The 26,057-nt window shown below is 43.0% G+C and overlaps 1 protein-coding gene across 20 annotated transcripts in view; it reads left to right on the forward strand.

The window, feature by feature from the left end:
- Positions 1-26,057, forward strand: part of LRRFIP1 (LRR binding FLII interacting protein 1) — a 223,848-nt gene that overhangs the window by 111,110 nt on the left and 86,681 nt on the right. For 12 of the 20 annotated variants that reach the window (XM_032773283.2, XM_075069906.1, XM_075069913.1 and 9 more), the window contains exons 2-3: positions 4,661-4,747; positions 23,949-23,966. In XM_032773283.2, the coding sequence (XP_032629174.1) occupies positions 4,661-4,747; positions 23,949-23,966 (105 nt within the window). The remainder of the gene's footprint in view (positions 1-4,660; positions 4,748-23,948; positions 23,967-26,057) is intronic. The other 8 variants (XM_032773284.2, XM_075069920.1, XM_075069924.1 and 5 more) reach the window with 1 other exon arrangement.

Raw genomic sequence — 26,057 nt, forward strand, 5'->3', positions numbered from 1 at the left:
TTGCCAGCTTCAGACTGCATTAGACACCCGCTTCTACCACTGACAGCGGCGCTCTCATTGTGTCCTTTGCGCTGCACGGTTGGGCGGAGTCAGCACACCAGTCCTGAAAGTCTGGCTTTTCCCAACTTCTGCCGCCACTCTCGTCATCCAGCTTTGCAGATAGTATGTGATCCCACCACTCAGTACTTGTTTCCCGAGCCCAAAGGCGGCGTTCCACGCTGCAGAGCACGTCCGTTACTGCAACAAGCAATTTAGTGTCAGCCGCGTCAGCCGCATCTATTTCATCATCTGAGCTCTCACTGTCACTTTGGAGCATAAGGAATAGATCAACTGCCAGACGGGATGTGCTGGCAACCTTCATCGGCAACATCCTAAGCAGCTCGGGCTCCATTTCTTACTGAAATCACGCGGCAGAATCACAATGGCACCAAACGGCTGAAAAGGGAAGCAATGCACCATGGGTCGTTGGAACAGGAAGCGGAATGACCCGCACCCTTCCGTCCCCTTCCCACAACCCCCAGCAGCAAATTGGGACGAGGTGCTCTGTGGGATAGCTGCCCACAATGCACCACTCACAACAGCGCTGCAAAACTGTAAGTGTAGACAAAGCCTGAATTATCTCTTTCCTCTGTTTGAGTCCCAAGGGCACGCTAATAAATTTAGGCAATATATTTTAAATAAATTAATGCATATTGGATAGAGCAAAGCACCAGTAGCTACAGTATAATACTGTAACTTAGCAAATTGCATTGCTCATAATGAGACATTTGCCAAAGTGGGTACTGTACTCCTTGACAAACTTTGGCAACTGCAGCGCAGTTGTGAAACTGGAATTGCCAGTTTTTTTTCCTGTAGTTCAGTGTTGCCTATAAGAAGGCTTCACTGTTTGCATCTGTGAATTCTCCCTCTCCTTTACATAGATCAAACCAGAAGCAATGCTAGAAAGTTAACAGGAAACACAAACATTCTAAATACAGTGCCCTGGAAAGTCAGAGTTTTAGGGGTGCATTTTTCCACTCTTTCCAGAGTTTTGTGTATACAATGAGACCCTATTGCCTTGACCGGGCAGGTAATTGTGAAAGGTAATTGTCAAAGTACTCGATACTCATAAGTCATGTAACAGCCACTAGTGCTGAATATTGCAGAATGGTCTAATTTTCTAAATTTAACCTCGCATTACAATTTCTACCTGTGTGGGACATAAACACGGCTGACTCTAGACACCAGCAAACCAAGCACGTGCTTGGGTCAGCACATTTTGCTTCGGGTGACAAAAGCCTAGAGCCGGCCCTGGCAGCAGCAGTGTGTTGTGCGTGGGGGGTGTCCTGGGGCCGCTGCGGTTCATGACGCAGGGGAGTAGCACCTGCACCTTGTGGCTGGGCTGGGCGGGCTCTGAGCAGGGGACACTTTGGCTGGAGGCGGCCTCCGGGACGCACAGAGCCGCCTGTGGGTGCTGCAGGATAGCCACCCCCCAGTGCCGCATCTTGGGCTGGGTGAAGCAGCCTGAGCTGCCCAGGGGCTGCGGCAGGGTGGCTAGAAGCAGCAGCAGCAGTGGAGCCTTAGAGGGTGGGTGCTGCCATGTGGGGTCTGTGTCCCGCTGTCTGGGGCTCTGCTTCCTCTGGGGCTGGGTTGCCCTGCCCCAGCTCCTCGGCCCTCTGCCGGGGCAGTCTCCTGACTCTGCCCTCCCGGGTCCTGGACAGAGGGACCATTGGCTGAGGCGTGGCCTGGGACCCCCACTGCTTATCCCGACCCTGCCAGCGCCGGACTGACTGGAGGCGAGGGAGGAGTGGGTGGAGTCAGCACTGGTGAGGGGGGGAGCCCAGGGCTGGGGCAGCAGGGAAGCGCAGGCAGTAGCCCAGGGCTGGGACGGGGCGCAGCCAAATTTTTTTTTGCTTAGGGTGGCAAAAAACCTAGAGCCGACCCTGCTGCCAAGGAGAGACCTGTCCAGGTTGTTAGCTGCCAGCCGGTCACAGCTGAACCAGAGACAAACCCAGCTCCAGGGAGCATAGAGAAATGTGTCCCAGAGGAGAGCGCAGAGAAGGGGCAGGGGATCTCAGAANGGGAAGAGAGCCCTGAATTGCAGGGGGTAGGGTGAAAGCCCAGGGCTGGGGTGGGGGACAGCCAAAATTTTTTTTGCTTGGGGTGGCAAAAGACCTCGAGCTGGCCCTGGACATAAAATAACAGATGTCCTGCAACACCTTTAAGCATTTTAACATTCGTAAATTTATAGTCAGTGAAATAAAATTGTCTAATGTAGGGGCAGTACAGTGTATTTGTGATCAAATATATTTTAATGCTGCTTCAAGGGCTGAAGGGTAAAAAAGGCATCGCCAAAGAACATACGGATTATGCATATTACCTGTTCCAAAGCATCTATGCCCTTGAAATGTATACAGAGGGTATCTTAGAGGCCTCTGCTCAACCACTGAAGTTAATAGATCTAAACTGTTTAGACTGGGGACTATGACTCATGTTTGAACAGTACCAGGCCCATGTTGTTAGACTGCAGGTTCTATGGGCATATTATGTATATCGAGTGCTGACTGTCATACATAACCGTAACATTCTGGGACTACAAAGGTCTGAGACACGTTTGGAGACAGCTTAAGTGACTTGCTGAACTGACAGTTTTTCAACGGGTGTATTTGCACTTTATTCTTCCATGGCAAAGCTAGACATTATCTTAGAACTCAAATATCTTAATTTAAAAAGGACAGTCATCTTCCATGAGAGAAATCTCTAATTTGCCTTTCCTGCTATGTGTGTGTGTGGCGGGAGGTGTGGGGTGGGGGAAAAAAGGGACTTGAAAAACAATTACTGCTCCTAAGAAAAGTTAATATTTACAGTATTGCTATGAAATAAGATGGCTGTGTTGTGAAGAAATCAAGATACCGGCGCTATTCAGTAAAATGTACCGAACTCAAGTTTCAGTTCCCATTATGTGAGTGATCATGGATGTAATGCTGTGAAATTGAGATGGTTTACTTCCTCAAAAATGGAGGAAAGGAGTTTGCTAATAAGACACATAATCAAAGTTCTTACGCTTGATTGAACTTTTTTCTATGTGTTTCTGTGAAGTCTGTGGAGTCTATTCTAGATTTTACTGACTGTTAGATGCAATTGCTTGAACTCATTAGCTGGTATGGATCATTTAAGCGGCTACTTTTGCTAAAAATAATTTCAGTTAGAGGTAAGCTTTGCTTAATTCTCAGGTAATACCTTAATGTGAACCTTTCTTCTTATTGCCTTGTCGGGGGGGGCTCTTTCTCTTCTATTTTGAATGGTGAGTATACTTCCTAAGAGGGATTGATGCTTCCCTATAGTATAGGACAAGGGTTCTCAAACTGGGGGTCAGGATCCCTCGGAGGGGTTGCAAGGTCATTACATGGGGGGTCGCGAGCTGTCCGCCTCCACAAACACTGCTTTGCATCCAGCGTATCTAATGGTGTGAAATATATTTAAGTGTTTTTTTAATTTATAAGGGTTGTTGCACTCAGAGGCTCGCAATGTGAAAGGGGTCACCAGTACAAAAGTTTGAGAACTACTGGTATAGGAATTCTGGGTGAAAGCAGGAATTCTCACTATCAGAGCACTTTACTTGTCCTCACATCGTCTAGCTGGAGATTCTAGTGGGGTGAAAAGTTGAGGGCAGTTGTGTGTAAATGTGTAGTGACCATGACTTAGAGCATCACTTTCACTTTATCTACTCTGGGCCAGATTCTAACTAAGGCTGGATGAACCACTCAAATCTTCAGGGAAAAATTCTCAAATCTTAAGGGAAAAATTGAGTGGAGCTTTTGTCTCTTCTGAGGTTTGAAAAGCTAACTGAGCTAATTGTAGACTTTCTTCACTCGACTTTCTCCTTCCAGCTTTTGTCTGGGATTATAAGAATAACAAATATCACTCTAGAGGGTATTTTGTCATTTCCATATCTGCTCAAATGAAGTGCTAGAAATCTCACAAGGTCTGTGCTTGACAGATTTCCAGACTGGAGGTTTTGGATATGAATAGAACATTTGGATATTTTAATCTAACCCAGCTAAAGTGGATTTTCTTAGGTTTACCAATGCCCTTCAATAATTTTAGTCTCCATTGTGCAGCATGCACACATGCAGATCATGCTTAGTCAACTGCGGTGCTCATGTATGCATGTGCATACATCAGAGTAAGAGAAAACACATGTATGATGCTTTTTGACACTGAACAAGTTATCTAATTATGGGGATAAAGATAAGTATAAGCAGCATAAATTAGTAAGTGTATAATATTATGCCTCTTTCTTCAGAGCCTCTGTTACTAAGTGTTCAAAAATAAACATACACATTTTGACAGAGCCCAGTTACCACCTTTTGTTAATATAAATGTTTCCTCTATACATATTCATACAATGCAATAGTCTTTTCTTTAAATGACAGCACAGAAAAACTTTTGAATATGAATGATAACTATAGATAAGATGTCTGAATGAAGATGTTATCTACCTGTGAAGCATAATCTGTTTTTGTGGAAGGTAGGGACATTACATACATCTGTAAGAAATCATTTGCCACTACAAATAGTCTTACTGCGTCATCTCCTTTATTTCATGCGCTAGTTAACAAAAGTGCAAGTTAAATTGTCTGGCATCTATTACATTGTTTTATTATACTTCTCTTCACAGGCTGAAGCAAGACTCGCAGCAAAGCGAGCAGCACGAGCTGAAGCACGGGAGATCCGAATGAAAGAACTTGAGAGGCAGCAGAAGGAGGTACATTTAAAGTTTTCAGTGGGTGTTTTGATCTTCTCTACCTCCCTCAGGATAGGCTCCAAGGTCCTGGAATTACTAGTAATACTAATAGCCCTAGTTGGGCCTCTGCTGGGTAAATGGTACTGGTACTAAGCTTGTAGATAAAAATGGTCTGAAAATGTAGGGACTGTGCAGCAGTAATGTATTTGGGGATTGGTTCTGCTTTGAGCAGAGGGTTGGACTAGGTGACCTCCTGAGGTCCCTTCCAACCCTGATAACCTATGATGAAAAATTTGGTGGGGAGGGATAGCTCAGTGGTTTGAGCATTGGCCTGCTAAACCCAGGGTTGTTAGTTCAATCCTTGAGGGGCCATTTAGGGATTTGGGGCAAAAATCTGTCTGGGGATTGGTCCTGCTTTGAGCAGAGGTTTGGACTAGATGGCCTCCTGAGGTCCCTTCCAACCCTGATATTCTATGATTTGTTCCTCATGAGCCAGTGTAATTATAACTGGAGCATATATGATTGGTTTGTAACTAGGGTTGGATATTTTGTTTATAATATAAACATTGTTGCTTTTTCTAGCAATTGGTTAGAAAACCATCTTATAAGTATAGAGGAGACTCATCCCTCTATTGTTTATAGCTCTCGCAAAATTAGTACTGATGGGACATTAGTTAATCTTCCTTGCAGCAAAGTAAACCAAGCTGTATGACTGTGGCATTGCCCTTGTGTGGATTACACCTGTCTTTTTTTAAGAATGATAATCTCAGACTAAGGTCACCATTGTCACAGCTGCTGACTGTAGAAAACTGAGCTCATGAAAATGTCACTCTCCCCCCATGATAAATTGTACCTCTTTAGTATCAGCCAAGTCTCTCTAGCACCTTAGAAGATTGGCCTTTTTTCTACTGCCAGACAAATAGTTATGCATGGGGGTGTGTTAAAATAAAATTGTAGTCTCCAATATGATGGGATAGCCTAATTTGGCAATTAATTGATCTTTGACTATTAGCGGTAAATATGTCCAATGGCCTGTGATTGGATGTTATATGGGATGGGTTCTGAGTTACTACAGAGAATTCTTTCCTGGGTGTCTGGCTGGTGAGTCTTGCCCACATGCTCAGGGTTTAGCTGATCACCATATTTGGAGTCAGGAAGGAATTTTCCTCCAGGGCAGATTGGCAGAGCTCCTGGGGTTTTTTTTACCTTCTTCTGCAGCGGGGGGCATAGGTCACTTGCTGGGGGATTCTCTGCACTCGAAGTCTTTAAACGACGATTTGAGGACTTCAATAGCTCAGACATAGGTTAGGGGTTTGATACAGGAGTGGGTGGGTGACATTCTGTGGCCCGTGTTGTGCAGGTCAGACTAGATGATCATAATGATCCCTTCTGACATTAAAGTTTGATTCTATATTAACAGTTTTATAAACCTAGAGAGACTTGTTTTGCTCCTGTTGAATTTGACCGGTCAAGAGCTGTACTAAATATCAAACTCTTCCTCCCATATTGAGTAATTGAGATCAATATTTGCATCTTGGGGGAATAAAAACTAGAAGAGGACTGACGGCACTATCTGGAACAAATATCTGGATCAGTTACTAGAATTGGCAAGATAGTGCTGTCCAGAAAAGCTTACTCACCCTGTGTTTGTAGTAGGCTCACTAGGCAGATGTTCCTCTGGGTGCTGTTATAAGAATTGATTCTTCTAACAAATACAAGAGGATAGAGATGTTAGGGATAAAAGGAAGATTGGGAAACAGCTGCTGGAGAGATATCACTGGCTGAGCAGAATGTTGCATGAAGACATCTTTTACTGCTACAGTCGCTTCTTATGATTGAATGGAATGCTCTTGTGCAGCCTCAGCCAAAGTCAAAAGTATTTATATTGTAGACCCCCCTGCAATGCCTAAGTCATGAGTAATAGGATTTCCTAAACAGCATTAGAGGAATCCAGGGTAAACTAATGAGGACACTGGTCAGATAACAAATGCACATAGACATTAAAGCAGCCGATAATGATATTACCTTCTCATTTCATAGTAATTACAAGGCAGTTGATGACCTCTTCTCATCTGAAAACAGATACTACTAGCAGCACAATGGTAAAATGCAACTTAGCAGACTTCAAATAGCTATCAAAATATAAACAGCTCTCTCTCAAGAGACATTGCTCCATTTCCTTGGAGCTAATAAATTAAAACCTACTGAAATGAAATTTTTTGGAAAAACTTCGTACAGTATATAAAAGTCCTCTAAAAGTCTTCCAAAATTGCCATAAGCTTAACCAAACATACTCCTACTCTATATTTTGTAATTCTCAGTGGGATACAATGCATAGCAGTACGTATGTTCTGCATGTTTATTTTATATTTAGCGTGCTCGGTATTCAGAAAAACCTTTCAGATACCTAATTCCCAGACCTATGAGAGGACAGAGCTAGAGAGAGTGGCTACAGATGCTGTTTTTCATTGACAAGAGTGTCTACAGACGTTAGAAGGTTAGAAGGCATTGTTGTAGCATATATTAAACCACCAGCCAGGAGATTTTTTTTTAGCATTTAAACCTACCTTGGACGAGAACACTTTGTAGCATAAAAAGGGCATTTGACCTCTTTTATGAAGAGAGAGGAAAAAAACTAATCTGTTCCTGAGTTACATGCAGTAGATCAGTAAAATTCACAGAGCTGCCATGCTGAATAACTAAGACTCAACACACTCATTTTATTTACTGTAAAGGGTTTTGATGGAGGCATTTATAACAGTTAAGAACCAATCAGTTAGTGAATGTGTGTGCACTTTCTCGTGCTTAAAGCAATGCACATGCCCTGAGAGATCTGCTTAGGCAGCATGGATCAGTTATGAAAATATGTACATTGTTAGAGTCCTTATGTTAAAACGTTCCAGATGTTATCACTGCAAGTTAAGTAACTTTTTTAGCCTTACAAAAATGACAGAATCACTTTCAGTCACAGTGAGGCCGTGTGGTTTGAATGGGGGGCTGGAAATTGGTCCCTCTAGCTCAGCGGCGGGCAAACTTTTTGGCCTGGGGGCCGCATTGGGTTTCAGAAATTGTATGGAGGGTCAGTTAGGGGAGTCTGTGCCTCCCCAAACAGTCAGGAATGGCCCAGCCCCGCCCCCTTGCCATCCCCCTCGCGCACTTCTTGGCCCCATCCAACCTCCCCCCCCGTTCTGTGACGGCCCCCTTCTTCCCTGTCCCCTGTACCATCCATGGAACTCCTTTCCCTAACTGCCCCCACACCGTCTCCCAATCCAACCACCCCCTCTCCTCCTGACTGGCCCCCCGGAAATCCCTGCACATCCAACCACTCACCTTCTCCCAACCGCTCCGGGACTCCTGCCCCTAACTTGCCCCATCCAACAACCCTCTCCTTTCCTGACCTGCCTCCTCCGCGGACCCTGCCCCATCCAACTACCTCTTTCTCCCTGTCCCCTGATGCCTCGAACCCCCACCCCCTGACAGCCCCCAGCCGCCCCATCCAACCCCTCCTCTCATTCCTGACTGCCCCCCTAGGACCTCTGCCCCATCCAACCACCCCTTCTCCCTGCCCCTTCCCAGAACCCTTGCCCCCATTCAACTCCCCTGCCCTCTGACTGCCTCAATCCCTATCCACACCTCCGTCCCCTGACCACCCCTGAATTCCCCTGCCCTCTCTCCAGCCTCCCTTACCACACTGCCTGGAGCACCGGTGGCTGGCGGCGTGGCTGCACCAGGACAGGCAGCCGTGGTGCCCAGCAGGAACCAACCATGCACTGCGCAGCACAGAGCACCGGGTCAGGCCGGGCTCTGCAGCTACGCTGCCCCCAAGAACTCGCAGCCCCGCCTCCCAGAGCAGGCGCAGTGAGCTGAGGCTGTAGGGGAGGGGCTGGGGACTAGCCGCCTGGGCCAGGAGCTCAGAGGGTGGTGTGGACCATAGTTTGCCCGCCTCTGCTCTAGCTTCTGTTCCTAATTCATCCAAGTAGTGCATAGCATTAGTGAAGTCTCTCAACCTTTGCTTCATTGTGGCTATTTGTTGAGTGGGGATATTTGCTTCACAGAGATAAAGTAACGTAGCTGTGTAACGTACCTTAATATCAGTATAGGAAGTTCGCTGTATAAAAGCTTAGTATATATAATATCTATCTTAATCTTTAGTTTGAATTTAATTGCATGCAGAATGAGCTATGCATTTTTATTACAAGAGCTGACTATTAAAACATGCATAACCATGTTCTTCAGACTACCCATATGTAGAGCCAAACGCTGGCTCTAGCTATGTAGTGAAAGCTGATCAGTAAATGAGAGAAATAGATGGTGGAGGGCCAAATTCCGACCTTTCCTTTGGCAGAATTTACTTGCATTCCATGGATACAATTGAGGGCAAAAATTGGTGTATAGTTACAAATTCCTTCTCATTACCTAGAGACTAAAAATATCCTTTTTAGTCATTTCTTCCACCCACAGTTGCCTTTTCTTTTAAAAGAATGTGTGAACCATGTTATATATTGCACCTTACTTGGGGCATGCTCATTGTTGCTTGTGTGGGGTAAGATCATTTGACTGCCTATACAAGACTGTTTTATTTTGATTTCAGAATTTTCTGTGTGCAGTGATGATACATTATTTACCAAGTTACTTTAGTGAGAACTACAAAATAACCGTACAATAATTCCACTAGAAACAATTGTAACTGTGCAACAGCCTACTGATTAATATTTGCAGTAGAGTAGAATTAATGTTAAGAATTGATTCTTAATTCTGTCTTTTAAAAGCAGACCTGAGTTCAGCTCCTGTTGACCCCTCCAGTGGGGCAATTTAACATTCACAGCTGTGGCAGATAGAACAGAAAAAAGGGCAGAATCTCTCCACTTGGAGTGATGAGGATAGAACAGAGTTTGGCTAATTTTGAGGGTAAAGTGATTGGGCATGGCATGGCATTAGACAAAGAAGGAAGGGGAAAGGGAACCAACATGTTTGGGGGGAAGAGCAAGGTGATTGTCTCATACGACAGGAAGCCACGCACTTTAAGAAAAAACACAAAAATCCCTGAAAAGTGTAACAGGGCTTCAAATTGGGTCAAGCTGGAGACAATAACCATTGTTCTGAGATATGCTGATATGTCAAAAAATCAGTGGGGCACTAGAAAACCTGGAGGAGAGTGAGTGGCAGGAAGAGGCACTGAAGGTTACATTTGGTAGTGTATAGGATCCCTACAGTGAGTCTGAAAAATAGCAAGTGAGTTGCTTTTTGTTGTTTTTTTGCGGGGTGGGGGGGGGGGAATACAAGTTGCTTTGAGCCTTGAGGGAAGCAATTGGTAAAGTTAATCGAAGAGAAATCTCTATTTTGATAATGAGCAATTGAACTGTCTGGGAGGCTGGGAGCACAGTGGCACCAGAAGAGTTGTATGTATTCTTAGCAGCAGAGAATGGAGATACTTTAGAAGGAATTTACCAATTACAGCTGGTGCCAGCTAGTAAGAAAGAAAGCCAGGGAATCGGAGGAGAACATGTCTAGAACATTAAGAATGGAGTGTCCACAAAGACTGAAGAAACAAGAAGTTGACTGGAACTCTGAGTGAAATGCTAGCACAATGCAAAACAGAACTAATATGAACTAGAAATGTAGAGATTGCATAGTCAGTGTCTGAACAGCTCGAAAAACCACACATCCGTGCCATATGGAACACAGACCACAAATTGTTCCTTAAATATAAGCACAATTTAGACATTTGCTTGATAAACTTTTGAAAGAGAATGCACACATGAAAGGATGGCTAGTGGGAATAAAACAGTTCTATAAACAATGCATCTTAGACATTAACACTGACCATCACCAACCCAAAAATACTAGGCCAGGATGTCTAATTAGCTGAGCACTGGGTAAGCCACAGCCAGAGGCAGAGACAATAGACAAAGTGATGGGGGCAGGGCAGGACTCTGCTAAATTGCAGATTTTTGATGCACCAGAGAGCAGCAACATTTTAACAGGGAAGTGTGTGTGTGTGTGTGTGTGTGAAATTACATGTATCACGGGTTTAAAGTACAATAGATCTATAATCTCTAGAGGTTAGGATCAAAACCATTTGGAGCACTCATAAAATCATAGAATATCAGGGTTGGAAAGGACCTCAGGAGGTCACCTAGGCCAACCCCCTGCTCAAAGCAGGACCAAGTCCCAACTAAATCATCCCAGCCAGGGCTTTGTCAAGCCTCACCTCAAAAACCTCTAAGGAAGGCGATTCCACCACCTCCCTAGGTAACCCATTCCAGTGCTTCACCACTCTTGAGTGGTAAGATGATTTCCTAATATCCAGCCTAAACCTCTTCCCACTGCAACTTGAGACCATTATCCTTGTTCTGTCATCGGTACCACTGAGAACAATCTAGATCCACCCTTCTTTGAAACCCCTTTCAGGTAGTTGAAAGCAAAGCTATCAAATCCCCCTCATTCTATCTTCTGCAGACTAAACAATCCCCAGTTTCCCTCACCTCTCCTCATAAGTCATGTGCTCCAGCCCCCTGACATTTTGGTGCCCTCTGCTGGACTCTCGTTCCAATTTTTTCCACATCCTTCTTGGTAGTGTGTGGCCCAAAACTGGACCACAATACTCCAGAATGAAGACCTCACCAACGTTGAATAGAGGGAATGATCACGTCCCTGGTCTCTGGCAATGCCCTACTTCTACAGCCCAGAATGCCGTTAGCCTTCTTGCAACAAGGGCAACATGTTAATTCATCCACAGTTTCTCATCCACTGTAACCCCTAGGTCCTTTTCTGCAGAACTGCTGCAGCCCATCTAGTCCCTATCTGTAGCAGTGAATGGGATTCTTCCGTCCTAAGTGCGGACTCCGCACTTATCTTTATTGAACATCATCAGGTTTTCTTTTGGTCCAGTCCTCTAATTGGTCTAGGTCCCTCTGTATCCTATCCCTACGCTCCAGGCATATCTACCCAACTCCTCCCAGTTAGTGTCATGCTGCAAACTTGGCCTGAAGTGCAGTTTCACGCATCCTCCCAGATCATTAATTGAAGATACTGAACAAACCGGCCCATAGGACCGACCCTTGGGCAATCCACTTGAAAACCATGCTGCAACTAAGACATGGAACCGTTGATCACACCCTCTGAGCCTGACAATCTAGCGCAGCTTTCTGTCCATCCTTATAGTCGCCAGTCATCCAGCCTAGTACTACTTTAACTTGCTGCAAGAAATACGTGCGGATGACCTTATCCCAAAGCCTTTGCTAAAGTCAAGGAAAACACATCTACGCTTTCGCGCTCCTCCAACATGAGCCAGGTAATCTCCTCATAGAAGGCAAAATTAGTTAGTCAGATACGATACTCGCCCGTTAAGTGAATCATGCGTGACTTGTTTCTGATCACTTTCCTCTCTCTATGTGCTTCAAAATGATTGCCTGAGGACCTGATCCATGATTTTTCCAGGTACAGAGGTGAGGCAATGACTGGGCCTGTAGTTCCACCAGATCCTCCTCCATTCCCTTTTTAAAAGATGGGCACTCAGTTTGCCTTTTTTCCCGTTCGCAGAGTTTTCAAAGATAAATGGCTCAGCTGGCTGCTGCAATCACATCCGCCCAACTCCTTTAGCACCCTTGGTTGCAGCGCATACGGGCCCCAATGGACTTGTCTCGTCCCAGTTTTTCTAAGTAAGGCCCGAACCACTTCTTCTCCTCAAGAGGGCTGTCAACCTTTTCCCCATACTGGTCGGCCGCAAGCTGGCAGCAGTTGGGAGCTGAACCTTGTTGTGAAGCAGAGGAAAAAAAATCTTTGGCTACAATTAGCTTTTTTCCACATCTTCTGTCACTTACGTTGCCCCCTCATTCAAGTAAGGGACCCACACTTTCCCTTGACTTCTTTTTGTGCTGATAAATCCTAGATAGAAACCTTCTATAGGTTACTCTTAGAATCTCTTGCCTAACTGCAACTCTAAGTGTGAATTTGGCCTCCCTGAATTTCGCTTGTGCATGCTGATCAATATTTTTTTTTATAACTCCCTCCATGTACATTTTGTCCAGTCCTTCCACCTCTTGTAGCTTCCTTTTTTGGCGTTTTAAGAATCCAGCAGTTATCACTGTTAAGCCAAAGCTGTCGCCAATCTGCATTATATTTTGCTATTCTTGCCTACACATCCGGGTGTTTTTTTATTTTCCTCTGCACCTCAATAAGGATTCTTTAAAATGGCAACCAGCTTCTCCTGAGACTCCTTTTCCCCTCATGTTGTTTTTGTTCCCAGGGAACTTGCCCCATCACTCCTGGAGGAGTAAAGTCTGCTTTTCCTGAAGTCCCAGGGTCTGTATCTGCTGCCTCCCATACTTCTTTTGTGTCAGGATCCCTGAACTCAGACTGTCTCATGGTCACTGCCTCCCAGGTTCCCATCCACTTTTGCTTCCCCTACTAACTCTTCTCTGTTTGTGAGCAGCAGGTCAAGAAGAGCTCTGCCCCTAGTTGGTTCCTCCAGCACTTGCACCAGGAAATTGTCCCCTACGTTTTCCAAAAAGTTCCTGGATTGTCTGTGCACCGCTGCATTGTTCTCCCAGCAGATATCAGGGTGATTAAAGTCTCTCCCATGAGAACCAGGGCCTGCGATCTGGTAACTTCGGCTAGTTGCCGGAAGAAAGCCTCGTCCACCTCATCCCCCTGGTCTGGTGGTCTATAGTAGACTCCCACCATGACATCAGCCTTGTTGCTTAAACTTCTAAACTTAATCCGGAGACTCTCTGGTTTTTCTGCAGTTTCATACCGGAGCTCTGAGCAGTCATATTGCTCTCTTAAATACAATGCAACTCTCCGACCTTTTCTGCCCTGCCTGTGCCTCCTGAACGGTTTATATGCATCCATGACAGTACTCCAGTCATGTGAATTATCCCACCCAGTCTCTGTTATTCCAATCACATCATACTTTCTTGACTGTGCGAGGACTTCCAGTTCTCCCTGCTTGTTTCCCATGCTTCTTGCATTTGTGTATAGGCACTTAAGATAACTCGCTGATTGTCCTGCTTTCTCGGTCTGAGACAGGAGTCCTCCCCTCTTGCACTCTCCTGCTTGTGCTTTCTCCCGGTATCCCATTTCCCCACTTACCTCAGGTCTTTGGTCTCCTTCCCCCGGTGAACCTAGTTTAAAGCCCTCCTCACTAGGTTAGCCAGCCTGCTTGCGAAGATGCTCTTCCCTCTCTTTGTTAGGTGGAGCCCATCTCTGCCTAGCACTCCTCCTTCTTGGAACACTATCCCATGGTCGAAGAATCCAAAGCCTTCTCTCTGACACCACCTGCATAGCTATTCGTTGACTTCCACAATTCGACGATCCCTACTCAGGCCTTTTCCCTGCACGGGGAGGATGGACGAGAACACCACTTGCACCTCAAACTCCTTTACTCATCTTCCCAGAGCCATGTAGTCTGCAGTGATCCGCTCAAGGTCATTCTTTGCAGTATCATTGGTGCCCACGTGGAAGAGCAGGAAGGGGTAATGATCCGAGGGCTTGGTGAGTCTCGACAGTCTCTCTGTCACATCGTGAATCCTCCACTGTGCTTCTATGATGTCTAAAATAAGCTTCCTCTCCTTTGGGGTGAGGCAATCAGAAACTGAACCCATTAGTACAATATGTAAGAACAGAAGAGCTGCCTAGGTCGGACTATGGTCCATCTTGCCCAGTATCCTGTCTCCTGGAGTGCTCTGTATCAGAGCTTCAGGGGGAGTGTGCAGAACAGGGCAGTTATGGAATGATCCGCTGCTGTCTTCCATTCCCAGCTTCAGGTGGTCAGATGTTTAAGATTGCTATGAGCATGGTGGTGTGGCCTGATCATGTTGGCTAATAGTCATTGATGAACTTATCCGCAAATAACTTAGCCAGTTTTTTGAATCCAGTTATACTTTTGGCCACCACAACATCCCAAGGCAGTGAGTTCTACAGGTTGGTGGTGCATTGTGTGTAATGTACAATGCTTATGGTACTAAATTAATTGCACACACACTTTAGGTATGTCTTGCTTGTAACCTCATGGACACTTTTTACATCCTAGTGAAAAAGGGAGGTACAGATCACTGAAAAATGTTTTGGGAATAGCATGATTTGGGAATGGGCCTAGCATATACCTTTGAGGGTTTTTTGTTTTTTTTTTTAAAAAACCCTCAAACAGATGTCAAGAGGGCAAAGCCTAGGGTTACAGGTTCCTAAGGTAACACTTTCACCATCCATTGGCTAGAATCTTTGTATAAACCATTTTGAGTTCTAAGTGGTTGAGAGAACCCCTGGAAAATAACTTTAAAAAGAAAAACAATCATGTGATCTCGCGGTATTTTTTAGGAATAAATGGACCTATCCTGGAGTGCATGATCGAAGTAACCCAGGTGCTAGCCGTTGTAAGGGATGTGTTTCAAACTTGTGAGCCATGAAGAGGGCAATAATAAAATAAGGATCTAGAGGTTATGCTCACAAGATTGTTTACTGCAGAAATATAACACTCTTGTAAATCTTTGTCACTTAGAAAAGGAGAGCAGTATAATCCTGTGACGTTCCAACCTATCATGTTCTACAGTATAAACATACTTTTCAAATTCCTATCCCTACACAGTAACATCTTCTTCCTGTTCTTAATTAAGCGTAAAACAGATTTTGATTATGTACATTAAAACATGTCCTGCAAGTGATTTCTTTCTATTGCAGCATACTAGTTCTCTATATAGGCATAGTTTCACTTCTGCATTTGGGTGTGGGGGGGCAATTCCAGTCAGGCTGATGGGCCTGCCCGTGATGATGAGGACCTAATTCCACGCCTGCCTGAAGCTTGTCGTTTGAGGGGGGAGCAGTACCCACCCTACTTCCACACCAAATTACACCACTGGTTCTCTGCGGTAGGTTTATGGTTCAAAGGAGACACCTTTGGAAAGGATTGAGTGTAAAGCTGCTCTTATCAAAGAAATCACTGCTACAACACTTCATTGCATCAGTATTTCAGAATCATTCATTTTGACTCCAACTTGCGTTTTGATCGCCACCTAATCTTGGTGAAGTAATTAATTTATTTGTGGCAACTCTTCTCAATTGAGGCAGGATTATTGCCCCAGAGGCAGAAGAAAAATGATTCTTACAGCAGCATGGGTTACATACGGCTTTTGAAGTTGGAGGGGTTAAGCATTGGGCAGTAATAGTCTTGTGGGGAGTAATAGATTTACATGAATTTCTTTTGCTTTTTGTAATATTTCCCACTTTTTGTTGTATCTTTTTGGTTCAGAGGAGAGGTAAAGGATCCCCAGTTCTTAGTCTAGAGACCAATATAATTTCATCCCTGGGGCCCTGAGAGGTAGATAAAGAGCCCTCGTCTGTGGCAAATGCCAATATATTTGGTTATATTAGCTATTCATAACAGGCAACAATTGTTTTTCACCCTTCCTAACCCCTTTCTAAAGTGTTCTTACTCAGCAGGAGCTGAAGCAGTGGTAGAACCTAAGGGCGTTTTCTACACTTATAGTGCTGCAGCTGTGTCGCTGTAGCACTCAGTGAAGACACTACGTGTTCCAACTTCTTCTGTTGGTGTAGATACTGCACCTCCCTGAGAGGCAGTAGGTATGTCAATGGGAGAAGCCCTCCAGTCGACACAGCACTGTCTATTCCCCTGAAGCGACATAATCATACTCACATAAGTTGGTAGTATAGACCAGGGCTCAGTCTTCTCTCGCACTGTGTTGGCATCATTCATACAAACTCTGCCCTTGGTTGTAGCGTTACTGTCAGTCTACCTTCAGGCACTGTACTCTTATGTTCCTTACTGGGAGAAATGACTGCATATGTTCAGGCTCCTGTTTTTAATCAGTACAACAATAACAGTTACTGTAAAGCAGTATTCCTGAATATACAGCTCAGTTTTTCTGAACAGGGAAGTGCCTAAATCAGAGACATTACCAGGATGTAACTAAGAATGTTTTTTCTAAAATTTTTCTAGGGCTCTGGAATATATTAAATTCTTATCTCTTATTTAGAAATACAACATTCCGCAGCAGTGATACAAGACATTAACATTATTCACAAAACTGCAGAGTTTACAATAATTACTGTAGAATGCTCAGATGTGTTTTACATAGAGGCACATTCTGGTTTCTCCGCTGACAAGACTAAATATGTTTTGCTTTTTTTTTCTAGGGCATACACCTAGATACCACTGTTTAAATTGATAATATTGTCTGAAGTGAAAAGAGAATAGTAATCTCATCCCACTTTCTAAACCTCATCAGAAAATTTCTACGTGTCGTCTGACATAGCAGAGAACTGTACACATCAACAATCCGCCTGCCTTTGACTAACTCTACTACTGCTATTACTGTCAGGGCGAGGGGGTAGCGTAACACAAAATACCTTCATCGCTATCTTTCTACCACTGCAGGACTTTTTTTTCTCACTTTCACATACAAAGCCAAAGGAGGAGGAAAATATATTTACTAGCTCCAGCAAAATATTGTTAGAAACTTTTCTGTGGTGTCCTTTCCTAACTGTTCCTTCAAAATGTATTTTTGTAAATAAATTAACGAATGTGAAAGACTTGCAATTGCGATTCATTTCCACTAATGCCCTACTGAGTGGGAATTAAGACTTTCTTTCCTTGCTTGGATTTAATGTCTGTAGGTCATGTGACCTGCTGACCCAGAACTGACACTGGGTAACTAGGAGTCTGTGTGATAGCCATCTAAGGCTGGGAAGGTAACAGGCAGTGAGAGACCTACAAGAAAAAAAATACTCCTGCTGGCTTGGCCTGGAGGGCAGGGAAGTTTTGGCTGGAATTTGTTTTCCACTTATCTATGGGGGAGAGACTGCTGTTCCTGTATGAAGATTGGTCTGTATCCAGTTTTGAGACTGCACAGCAGCTAAAAACAGGTACTATGATTCATGGCAGGATTGAAGGGGGAAGATGTGAAGGTTATATGTGCACTAATATGCATCATCCATAGACCTTCTGTCTTGACAATAGTGCTCACCTTTTTTCTGTCCCGAGATTTATCCATGTGATCATTTTTGTGTAGTAGCAAGCATGTACCGTTTGTTAAGTGGTCCATTTATTTTAGCTGTTGCAGTAACCAAGCCACTGTTAGCACTGTGGGCAATAATAAAGTAGATTTTTTTGGTATTGAAATATTGTAAATACTAGAGTCCTGACTGCTTACAGATATATTGATAGAAGAAAAATTTTTTTGATTGTATAGCTGCAATAGGATATCCCTCTTGTTTAAAAGTAATGGATAGTTATTGATTATGCTATTCATTGTGGTTGACATTTATTCCTTTTGTTTAATCTTTCCCATGAAGTCATTTTCTTACTATGTAAATTAATGTTTGGGCTTGCCGCAGAGTGCCCCAAAGGCTCTAAATTCGGATAAACCTACTCTTTATTTTAAGGCTAAGTTGGAAGCGGGAGGATTAATCTTAATGTATAAAGCAGTCTCTTTCCACTATTTTATTAGAAATTCAGGAGGGCTGTTTGAAGGATTTATTAGTTAATATTGGTGTGTTGAAGTACGGCTTTCAATACAGAAGACTTTATTCTACTTTATTTTTAGTTGGGACCCAGTCTTTGTTATATGATGACTTTCCCTGTTGTCAGTATGGAGGAGTTCCCACTAATGTTGAGGAGTGAGGGCTCTTTAGGGTCCACCATGTTTTGTTAATTCCAGATTGTATGGTATGAAGGTTGCAGAGATTGAGACCTTAACACACACACTCTGTTCTCAGCTAGAAATTGCTTATAAACTCTGGTAGCATACCTATTTCTGTCAGACCTAGATGTAACCACTCTAATCCATGCATTTTCACCTCAAGGATGAACTACTATAACTCCTGCAAGTTAATGTTAGTGGTTAATCAAAAATCCCATTTTTATGAAATGTAGCAGCCCACTTTTTGATCCAGGCTAGCTGTTGACAGCACATTACATCATTACACTGGGCTTGCCACTGGTTTCCCCCCCCCCTCCCCCATTAATAAACTGGGTCCAGACTCTGAGATGGCGTCTCTAGCTGCAAAATGCTACACTCAGTGAGCACACAAACTTTTCTAATCTAAGTATGAATATTTTAGGACTCAGAGGCAAAATTTTCTTGGCACTGCCTCCAAACTGTGGAACATCTGCCAGACACCAGAATGTACCCTTTTTTGAATGCTGTCAGAGCCCAGTGCAAACCTCACCTTTTTCTCAGCAGCCCACTCACAGTGAAAGATTCTGAAGAATGAAGATGAGACACACAGAGGTACAAGAAAATGAGAATGGTAAAGCAGAGAGAGAGAAAAAACAGGCTAAATAAGACCAATACCTGCTACACCTAACCTGCTTTTTGTGATGTAGTTTTGCCAGCTAGATACAGTGAAAGGCAACTGAAAATATGAGAGAAGGGGAAATCTAGAGTTTAATAAGCATTCTTGCTCAGTCTAAATGAGTTGTAGGATATTTTAATTGATTTTCTACCTAGAGGCTCTTCTACTATCCATATTCCAGAACCCACATACCAGATACCTCCTAGATATTCGACTTATTGGAGCATTGCTTGTCAGATCATTTGCTAGACCTGCCCATTGGGATCAGATTTAAATTCCATCCTTTGCTCACTGAGATTGTAACAAACGCATATACCATCTATAAAGTTCTGATGGAATTTCTCCAAACAGCTTTTGGCAATGAGCATGTGGACCTAAACCACTTGCAATACCTAGAAGGCTGGCACATTCGTGGGGCAAGCCACCATTAATATCCACAGTACCACCATCTGTGGGTTTGGGTTACCTGTCACCTATTGACACAGTTTCTGCTCCACTGTTATCTCTGGACTCAGTCATCTTAGTCAGATTCGGAAGTGGGGTCTTTTGTGTCCCACGACAGACAGGAAGCTTACCCTCCATCAAAGCCCTGGGGTCCCTGGATACCCCAACAGGTGGGGACAATGGGCTGTGCAACGAGGGGGCCCTACACTACCAGGTCATTGGCCATTCTGGACGCCCTGGGGTTTTCGTCCCCCAGCTAGGACTTTTCATCCATCTGAGTTGTCTTCCTCGAGAGGCACCACAGACAATGTTCTGCGATGCCTGGTACCAAGCAGCTTAGAAGCTGCTCAGTTTCTCCACTGCAAGAAGCAGACCAGCCATTGCCTCAGTATCCTGGTACGTCCTCTTCCTTATCACAGGAAGAGTCGGTAAAGATAGTTAGTGATTCTCCACCAGAGGATTACAAAGCTCACCAAAAACTGCTTAAAAGGGTGCCCATGTTTTTAGATATTCAAGCAGAAGAGGTCTGTGAGAAATTTCACAGGCTAGTGGACATTTTGGCTTCTGTGGGAACCTCCAGAGTGGCACTTCCTATTAATGAAGCAATTCTGAAGCCAGTTAAAATGCTTTCGCTGACCCCACCTTCTGTCCTATCTATGGCACAATGGACAGAGATGAGACACTATGTCCTTCTTAAGGGCTTTGACCATATCTAGTCTCACCCACCCCCAGGCTCTTTGGTGGTGGCAGCAGCTAGTGTGCAGGAGAGGCAGAGTCACCAAGTGTCAGTGCTGAATAGTAAGGAATCAAAGAGGCTGGACCTGTTTGGTTGTAAACTTTTACTTGACAGGAGGTCTACAGCTATGATTTTCTAACCAACGAGTTTTCCTGAATTGCTACGACTTTGCCCTGTGGCAGTGTTTCCCAGTCTTGGGACACTGCTTGTGTAGGGAAAGCCCCTGGCGGGCCGGGCCAAGCTGGTTTGTGTACTCAGGTCCAGCTGATCGCGGCTCCCACTAGCTGCGGTTCACTGCTCCAGGCCAGTGGGAGCTGCTGGAAGCAGCGCGGGCTGAGGGGGATGTACTGGCCACCGGCAGGTAAACAAACCGGCCTGGCCCACCAGGGGCTTTCCCTGCACAAGCAGCGTCCCAAGTTTGGGAAACACTGCTCTGTGGAAAGAGATCATAACAACGCTGGTTCTTGACCCTGTTAGTATTGTTAGTGAGGCCTCTTCCACCACTCCCATTAGATTCAGACATGATTTCTCAGGACCATGACCGTCTGCTCAGTTCCAGTCTGCAGGCCATCAGCTTGACAGCATGGATGCTTCAAGGCTAGCCCCACTAGAAATGACTGACTTGAAAAATGTTCAGGAGATGCTTCTGAAAAGCAGAAAACCTTGAACTAGGCATACTTACCTGGCCAAATGGAAATGCTGTTTTATCTGGTCTCAGCAGAGAAGTCTCTCTCCAGGGCAGGCTTTCATTAACCACATTTTGGCACCTCCAACAGTAGTGTCGTGACAGTTCCATTAAAGTACATTTGTGATTGTAATGTTCCACTCTGCAGTGAGTAGTTATGGAGTTGAAAAAAACTATTTGCTATCAGATTTCTAAAATGATTGGATAGATTATTTCTTCTGGTACAAGAACCCCATGAGATCTCAACCTCATGCTAACAAAATTAATGAGGTCTTCCTTTGAAATTCTTACGACTTGTCCCCTACTCCACTTCTCTATGAAAATGGTGTTTTTGGTGCAATAACCTCAGCAAAGTGAGTGGGTAAATTGGGAGCCTTGGTTTCTTTACATGGTTTTTCATAAGGATAATGTTTACCTCCACCATTGCCCAAAATTCTTGACAAAGGTAGTTTTCAATTTCTACATTAATCAAGCAATTTATTTACCAATATTTTCCAAGAAGCCTCGTGTGCCTGCAGATGAGCAGAAGTTTCATTAATTGGATGTGAGAAGCTTTGGCCTTCTACTTGGACCGTGGCTGACCCTTTACTCAGTTATTTGTTGCAGTTGTGGACATCATGAAAAGCAAACTGGTTTCCACCCTGGACTTCCTTCTGGATTTTCTCTTACATTTGTTTGTGCTGCTAGTTAGCTAATGTCACGCTGCCCCTAAAGTTTCAGCTCATTTGACCACAGCGCAAGCGGCTTCAGCAGCTTTCCTAACACAAGTACCTATTTGAGACCTTTGCAAAGCAGAATTATGGTCATTAGGGTACACGCTTTTGCCGCTCATTATGCCAGTTCCCATCAGTCCAGAAAGAATGTTCGTTTTTTGGACATTTGTTCTACAATCACTGTTCAGATAGACTGCAAACCTGCTTCAATGTTGTTCTGCTTGTGTGTCACCTACAATGGATAAGACGTGCAGTCACTTGAAGAAAAAATGGTTACCTACCCTTTTCATAACTGTTGTTCTTTGAGATGTGTTGCATATGTCCATTCCATAACCTGAATTCCTTCTCTCTCTTTCGGGAGTTTATCTGGTAAGAAGAACCTGAAGGAGATTAGGGGCGTGGCTCTGCTCTCTTATACCGGCATGCAGTGGTGCATGACAATATCACTCAAGTCACCCTGATGGGTACCATTCAGGGGAAAAAGTTCTCCAACGGTGCACAAGGTGCATGCTCAACTACAACAGAATGGACATGGGCAACACATCTGGAAAAATGATGATTTTGGAAAGGTAGATAAAACTTACCTTCTGTGCTCTTTCCACTTCTATTGAACACTGTCATTAGTACTTAAACAAAGTGTTTCTCCTTATAGCTTACCTTTCCTTCCTAATTAATTTTGAAGTTATAATGCTGAAATATTAACTAATTCCAAAGCAACAGACTGGCATCAATACAGTGTCATAATGTGACAAAGATACACAAGTTGGTTAGCTCTGTGGGGAAGACCTAGGTCCCAATTATCCCCTCTGCATCTGTGCTCAGAGTTAATACTTCGGAGACAATAACACAGACTCTGCAACTGCCCTTCACATCACCCTGAGGGGAGATTTTGCACAGCTATAGCCTGTGAGACGGGAGATCCTGGGTCTCTGAGTATCTCAAAATTCACTGATTTAGAGGGACTGAGTCCATTCCATAGCTGGACCAACCCGGCTCCCCACTCTGCACTGAATAATGAAGAGGAAGTTCAGAGTTGAAAGTGATTTGTATTCTGTAGATGGACTTTTACCCCATAGAAGAGCATGTGCCCCCTAGTTTCAAAAGTGATAGGATTTATTCAATATCTGTGAATCTCTCTCAAAAAAAAAAGTTAGGTAAATTAATAATTGATTGGCAGTTCTGCTGGACTGGAGAATTAAGAGCTTCCTTAATTAAACAGCACGCTAAATTCTCTACATGTGCAACAGAATGCATCTATTTTCCAGTCCTCCATGGTTCAATGTTTTTCCTACTGTGTATCTGTTTAATACAAAAACTGCTTGTTGCTTAGACGTAGTAATACCAATTCAAAAGGAAACTTGTTCTGTTCTCTACACTTTTCTGTCTCTTTCAATACAAACACACCATCGTCATTAGTCTAAAAACTAAAGTAAATTCTTATAGTCAGTAAACTAACTAGAGAAGAGAGCGTGTGGGTAATTTGTTTGGTGTACTATTCAAACTGTTAAGAAATTAGGCAACAGTTTTGTTAGTAGTAGCAGGAGTGCAGTCGTTACTGGTGCAGATGTGCACTTTCAATCTGATCATTGGAGGCCTATTGAACAGTTACAATTAAAAGTTGGACGGAGGAAGCAGGGACACAGTTGGAAGCATTTGGGTATACCTACAGGCTTTTGAGCAGTAATATTAATCCTAGCCAACAGCTGGCACATTTTCTGTGTAACTGATAGTTTGAAAATTGTACTTGATAATGCAGTTTCCTACTAGTTATTAAAATGTCATTGCTGCTCCTTAGCTAAATACAACCCAGAAACAAAGTGGAGGGTTACTAAGGGCTGGCAGATTAATCTACAGCTAATGCTATTAAACTCATTTGATTTTATTGTAATAGTAGATGCATAATTGTCCTCTTTAATAGATATTTGGGTATCCACCATTTTGGAGGGAGAGTGGAATAGGCAAATGGTGCAAATCCAATTCTCATCATCTAATCTTTGAAATGAAAGAATCTTGCCACAGACACAATGTAAAGCTTGAGAAATGTTTTTACAAGTTAACATGCAGCTACATCTGTTTCTGTATCATAGTATCAAGTGGGTGTAAAATCAAGAAGAGCATGATTTGACTAAACTCAATATGACGGGAGGCTGGAGAGAAAAAGTTTAATTTCTGGATTTCAATTATGGCTTATTTCTGTATTCACACTTTACTGTATGTACTATATAAACAATCTTTTCCCTTACAATAGGTTCTAAAATTGTATTGCTATTTATTAATTTATTCATACAAGCAATTTCTTTCCCAATTTCTTTCCTCTTCCCCTTTTTCTTGTAGATCTATCAGGTCCAAAAGGTAGGGTTTGTCTGGTCTCTTGTGTTATGATTTGCATGCATTTTTGTCACCTCAGGGGCCTTGATACCATTTCAGAAATAAAACCCCTCAAGAATCCATGGTACGCAGCAGGTTTTTTCTGTGTGGAACTATCCTTAACTATTATGTGATCTCCATACCCTAACTGTTCCTCCTTTACCCCAGCTCTGAGAGTTCTGCTGGTAGTTAAGAAAATAATGTGCTTAGTCAAACATTTTAAAACAACTCTCTCCTCTATCAAACACTCTTTTTAACTTTAGTATCTTTCTAGCTCACGTCTCATACTTTCAACTTATTCCCTCCTGCTGATTTTCATGTAAATGGTCAGCGTAGTCAGCGAAAAATTAATTTGACAAATCAGGCATAATGTGAAACTATTTGGTGGCTTCATGTGTCATAAACTGTACAGTAGTTTGTGGAATGAATGCAAAAATTACAATTTTTAATGTTTTTAATGGTAGTTACTGATCATCAGCAAGTCTTCATGTTATGTCAAAATCTCAAGCTGTACAATACTTGCTGTGCATGAACTGTATAGCACCTAAACAGAAAAATTGGTTAAAAAAAATACTTATCATGATATCTTGGGGAAGAAGGAAACCCAAGACTATATAAACCTGCTGTTATCCACCTTATTTAATAAATGGCCTTTCTGAGACTGTTACCTTTCATTGCACCATAAGTGTCTTCTGAAAATCAAACTCTGGTTTGCTTTGACCTGTCACTCCAGTATCCTTTTGTTGCATGTTTCACTGGCTGACCATGTAGTGTAGGGTTCTGAAAGTACTGTTATACTCTGAAAAGTGAGTATGTAAAACAGATCACGTCAATAAGAAAGTGTCGATCTTATTGACAGAGTAATAGCTTGATTGCTTCAGTGGCAAAAATAAATGTTAATCTCATTATCCTTGCCAAATCAACTCTGTTTTGGGAGAACAAGTTGAATTCAGCTTCTGTCTTTACGTGAGAGTTGTTAAGTAAGTCGCAATTATGGGATCAAATTTAACCCTTAGTTACATTACATATGTACATCCCCATTGGAGGCATTCTGATTGTGTAGCTAGAACAAGGTAAAATTTGCCCTTCAGAATCATTACTACATGAACCAGGAACTACCTAGTTTAACTTTCAAATCCCAGTTTTTAGTGTTTTAAAAGCTGCCAGTTAGTTTTTTCTAAATCTTATAAGTGGAGTAAACTTGATCTGAAATCACTGGCAGATGTTAAAACTGGAACCTCACAATGCTATTTAATGTCACTTTTCTGACTAGAACAGCACTTGAAGCTCGCAATAGCATACTAACTACAAAGATCAAATGAATGGGTGAACATAATTTTTCTTGAAAAAGTCCTAGAATTACTTACCATTTGTAAGAGAAATCTGCAGGGAAACTAGATAATAGTCAGCTTTGAATACTTGAAGAAAGACACTTGACATGGTTGGTTTGGCAAATGTCTGTAATACTTTCACATATTTAAAAGACTACCAAATATTTTCAGTCAATATGAGGTGATCATGTTTATATCAAAGCATTTTATAAATTAAATAGAACCTCTAAGGCACTCAGTAGCCTTTCTTTCACCAATGGTTTTAAACCTTGTAGCTTTAGGTGGGTGGAGGAAGGGAAGGCACAAAGGAGAACTGTAAAACTGTCTGGAGGTAAATTTGAGAAACATTGAAATCTTCTATGGATATCTCCTTATCCTTGTTCGCAAGTCTGAATTCAGAAGACCAGGTCACAAACAGTAGGATTAAGTGTGCAGAAAGCATGGTTCACAAAACCTTGAGCATATTGTTAATTTTATTTATAAAAGCTTCCCATGCAAACACAGTGGGTTGGTTTTTTTATTGTCATGGAATTTTTAGGCTTGAATTGCATCATTTAAATCAATCTGGTACCAGACATAATTCCAAGCAAATTGTTTTGGAGGAAATGTGCCGTTTTAATCAGTTTACCTGTCCTGAATATTACAAAGCAAAATGTATAAGTTTTGCCAGACAGGACTCTGCAGTTGTCTAAACCAGTGCATTTATTTACAGGATTAGGACCTTACATTATATTTAATTTTGGGG

This window comes from Chelonoidis abingdonii, chromosome 10 (assembly GCF_003597395.2).
Source record: "Chelonoidis abingdonii isolate Lonesome George chromosome 10, CheloAbing_2.0, whole genome shotgun sequence".
NCBI classification, from domain to species: Eukaryota; Metazoa; Chordata; order Testudines; family Testudinidae; genus Chelonoidis; species Chelonoidis abingdonii.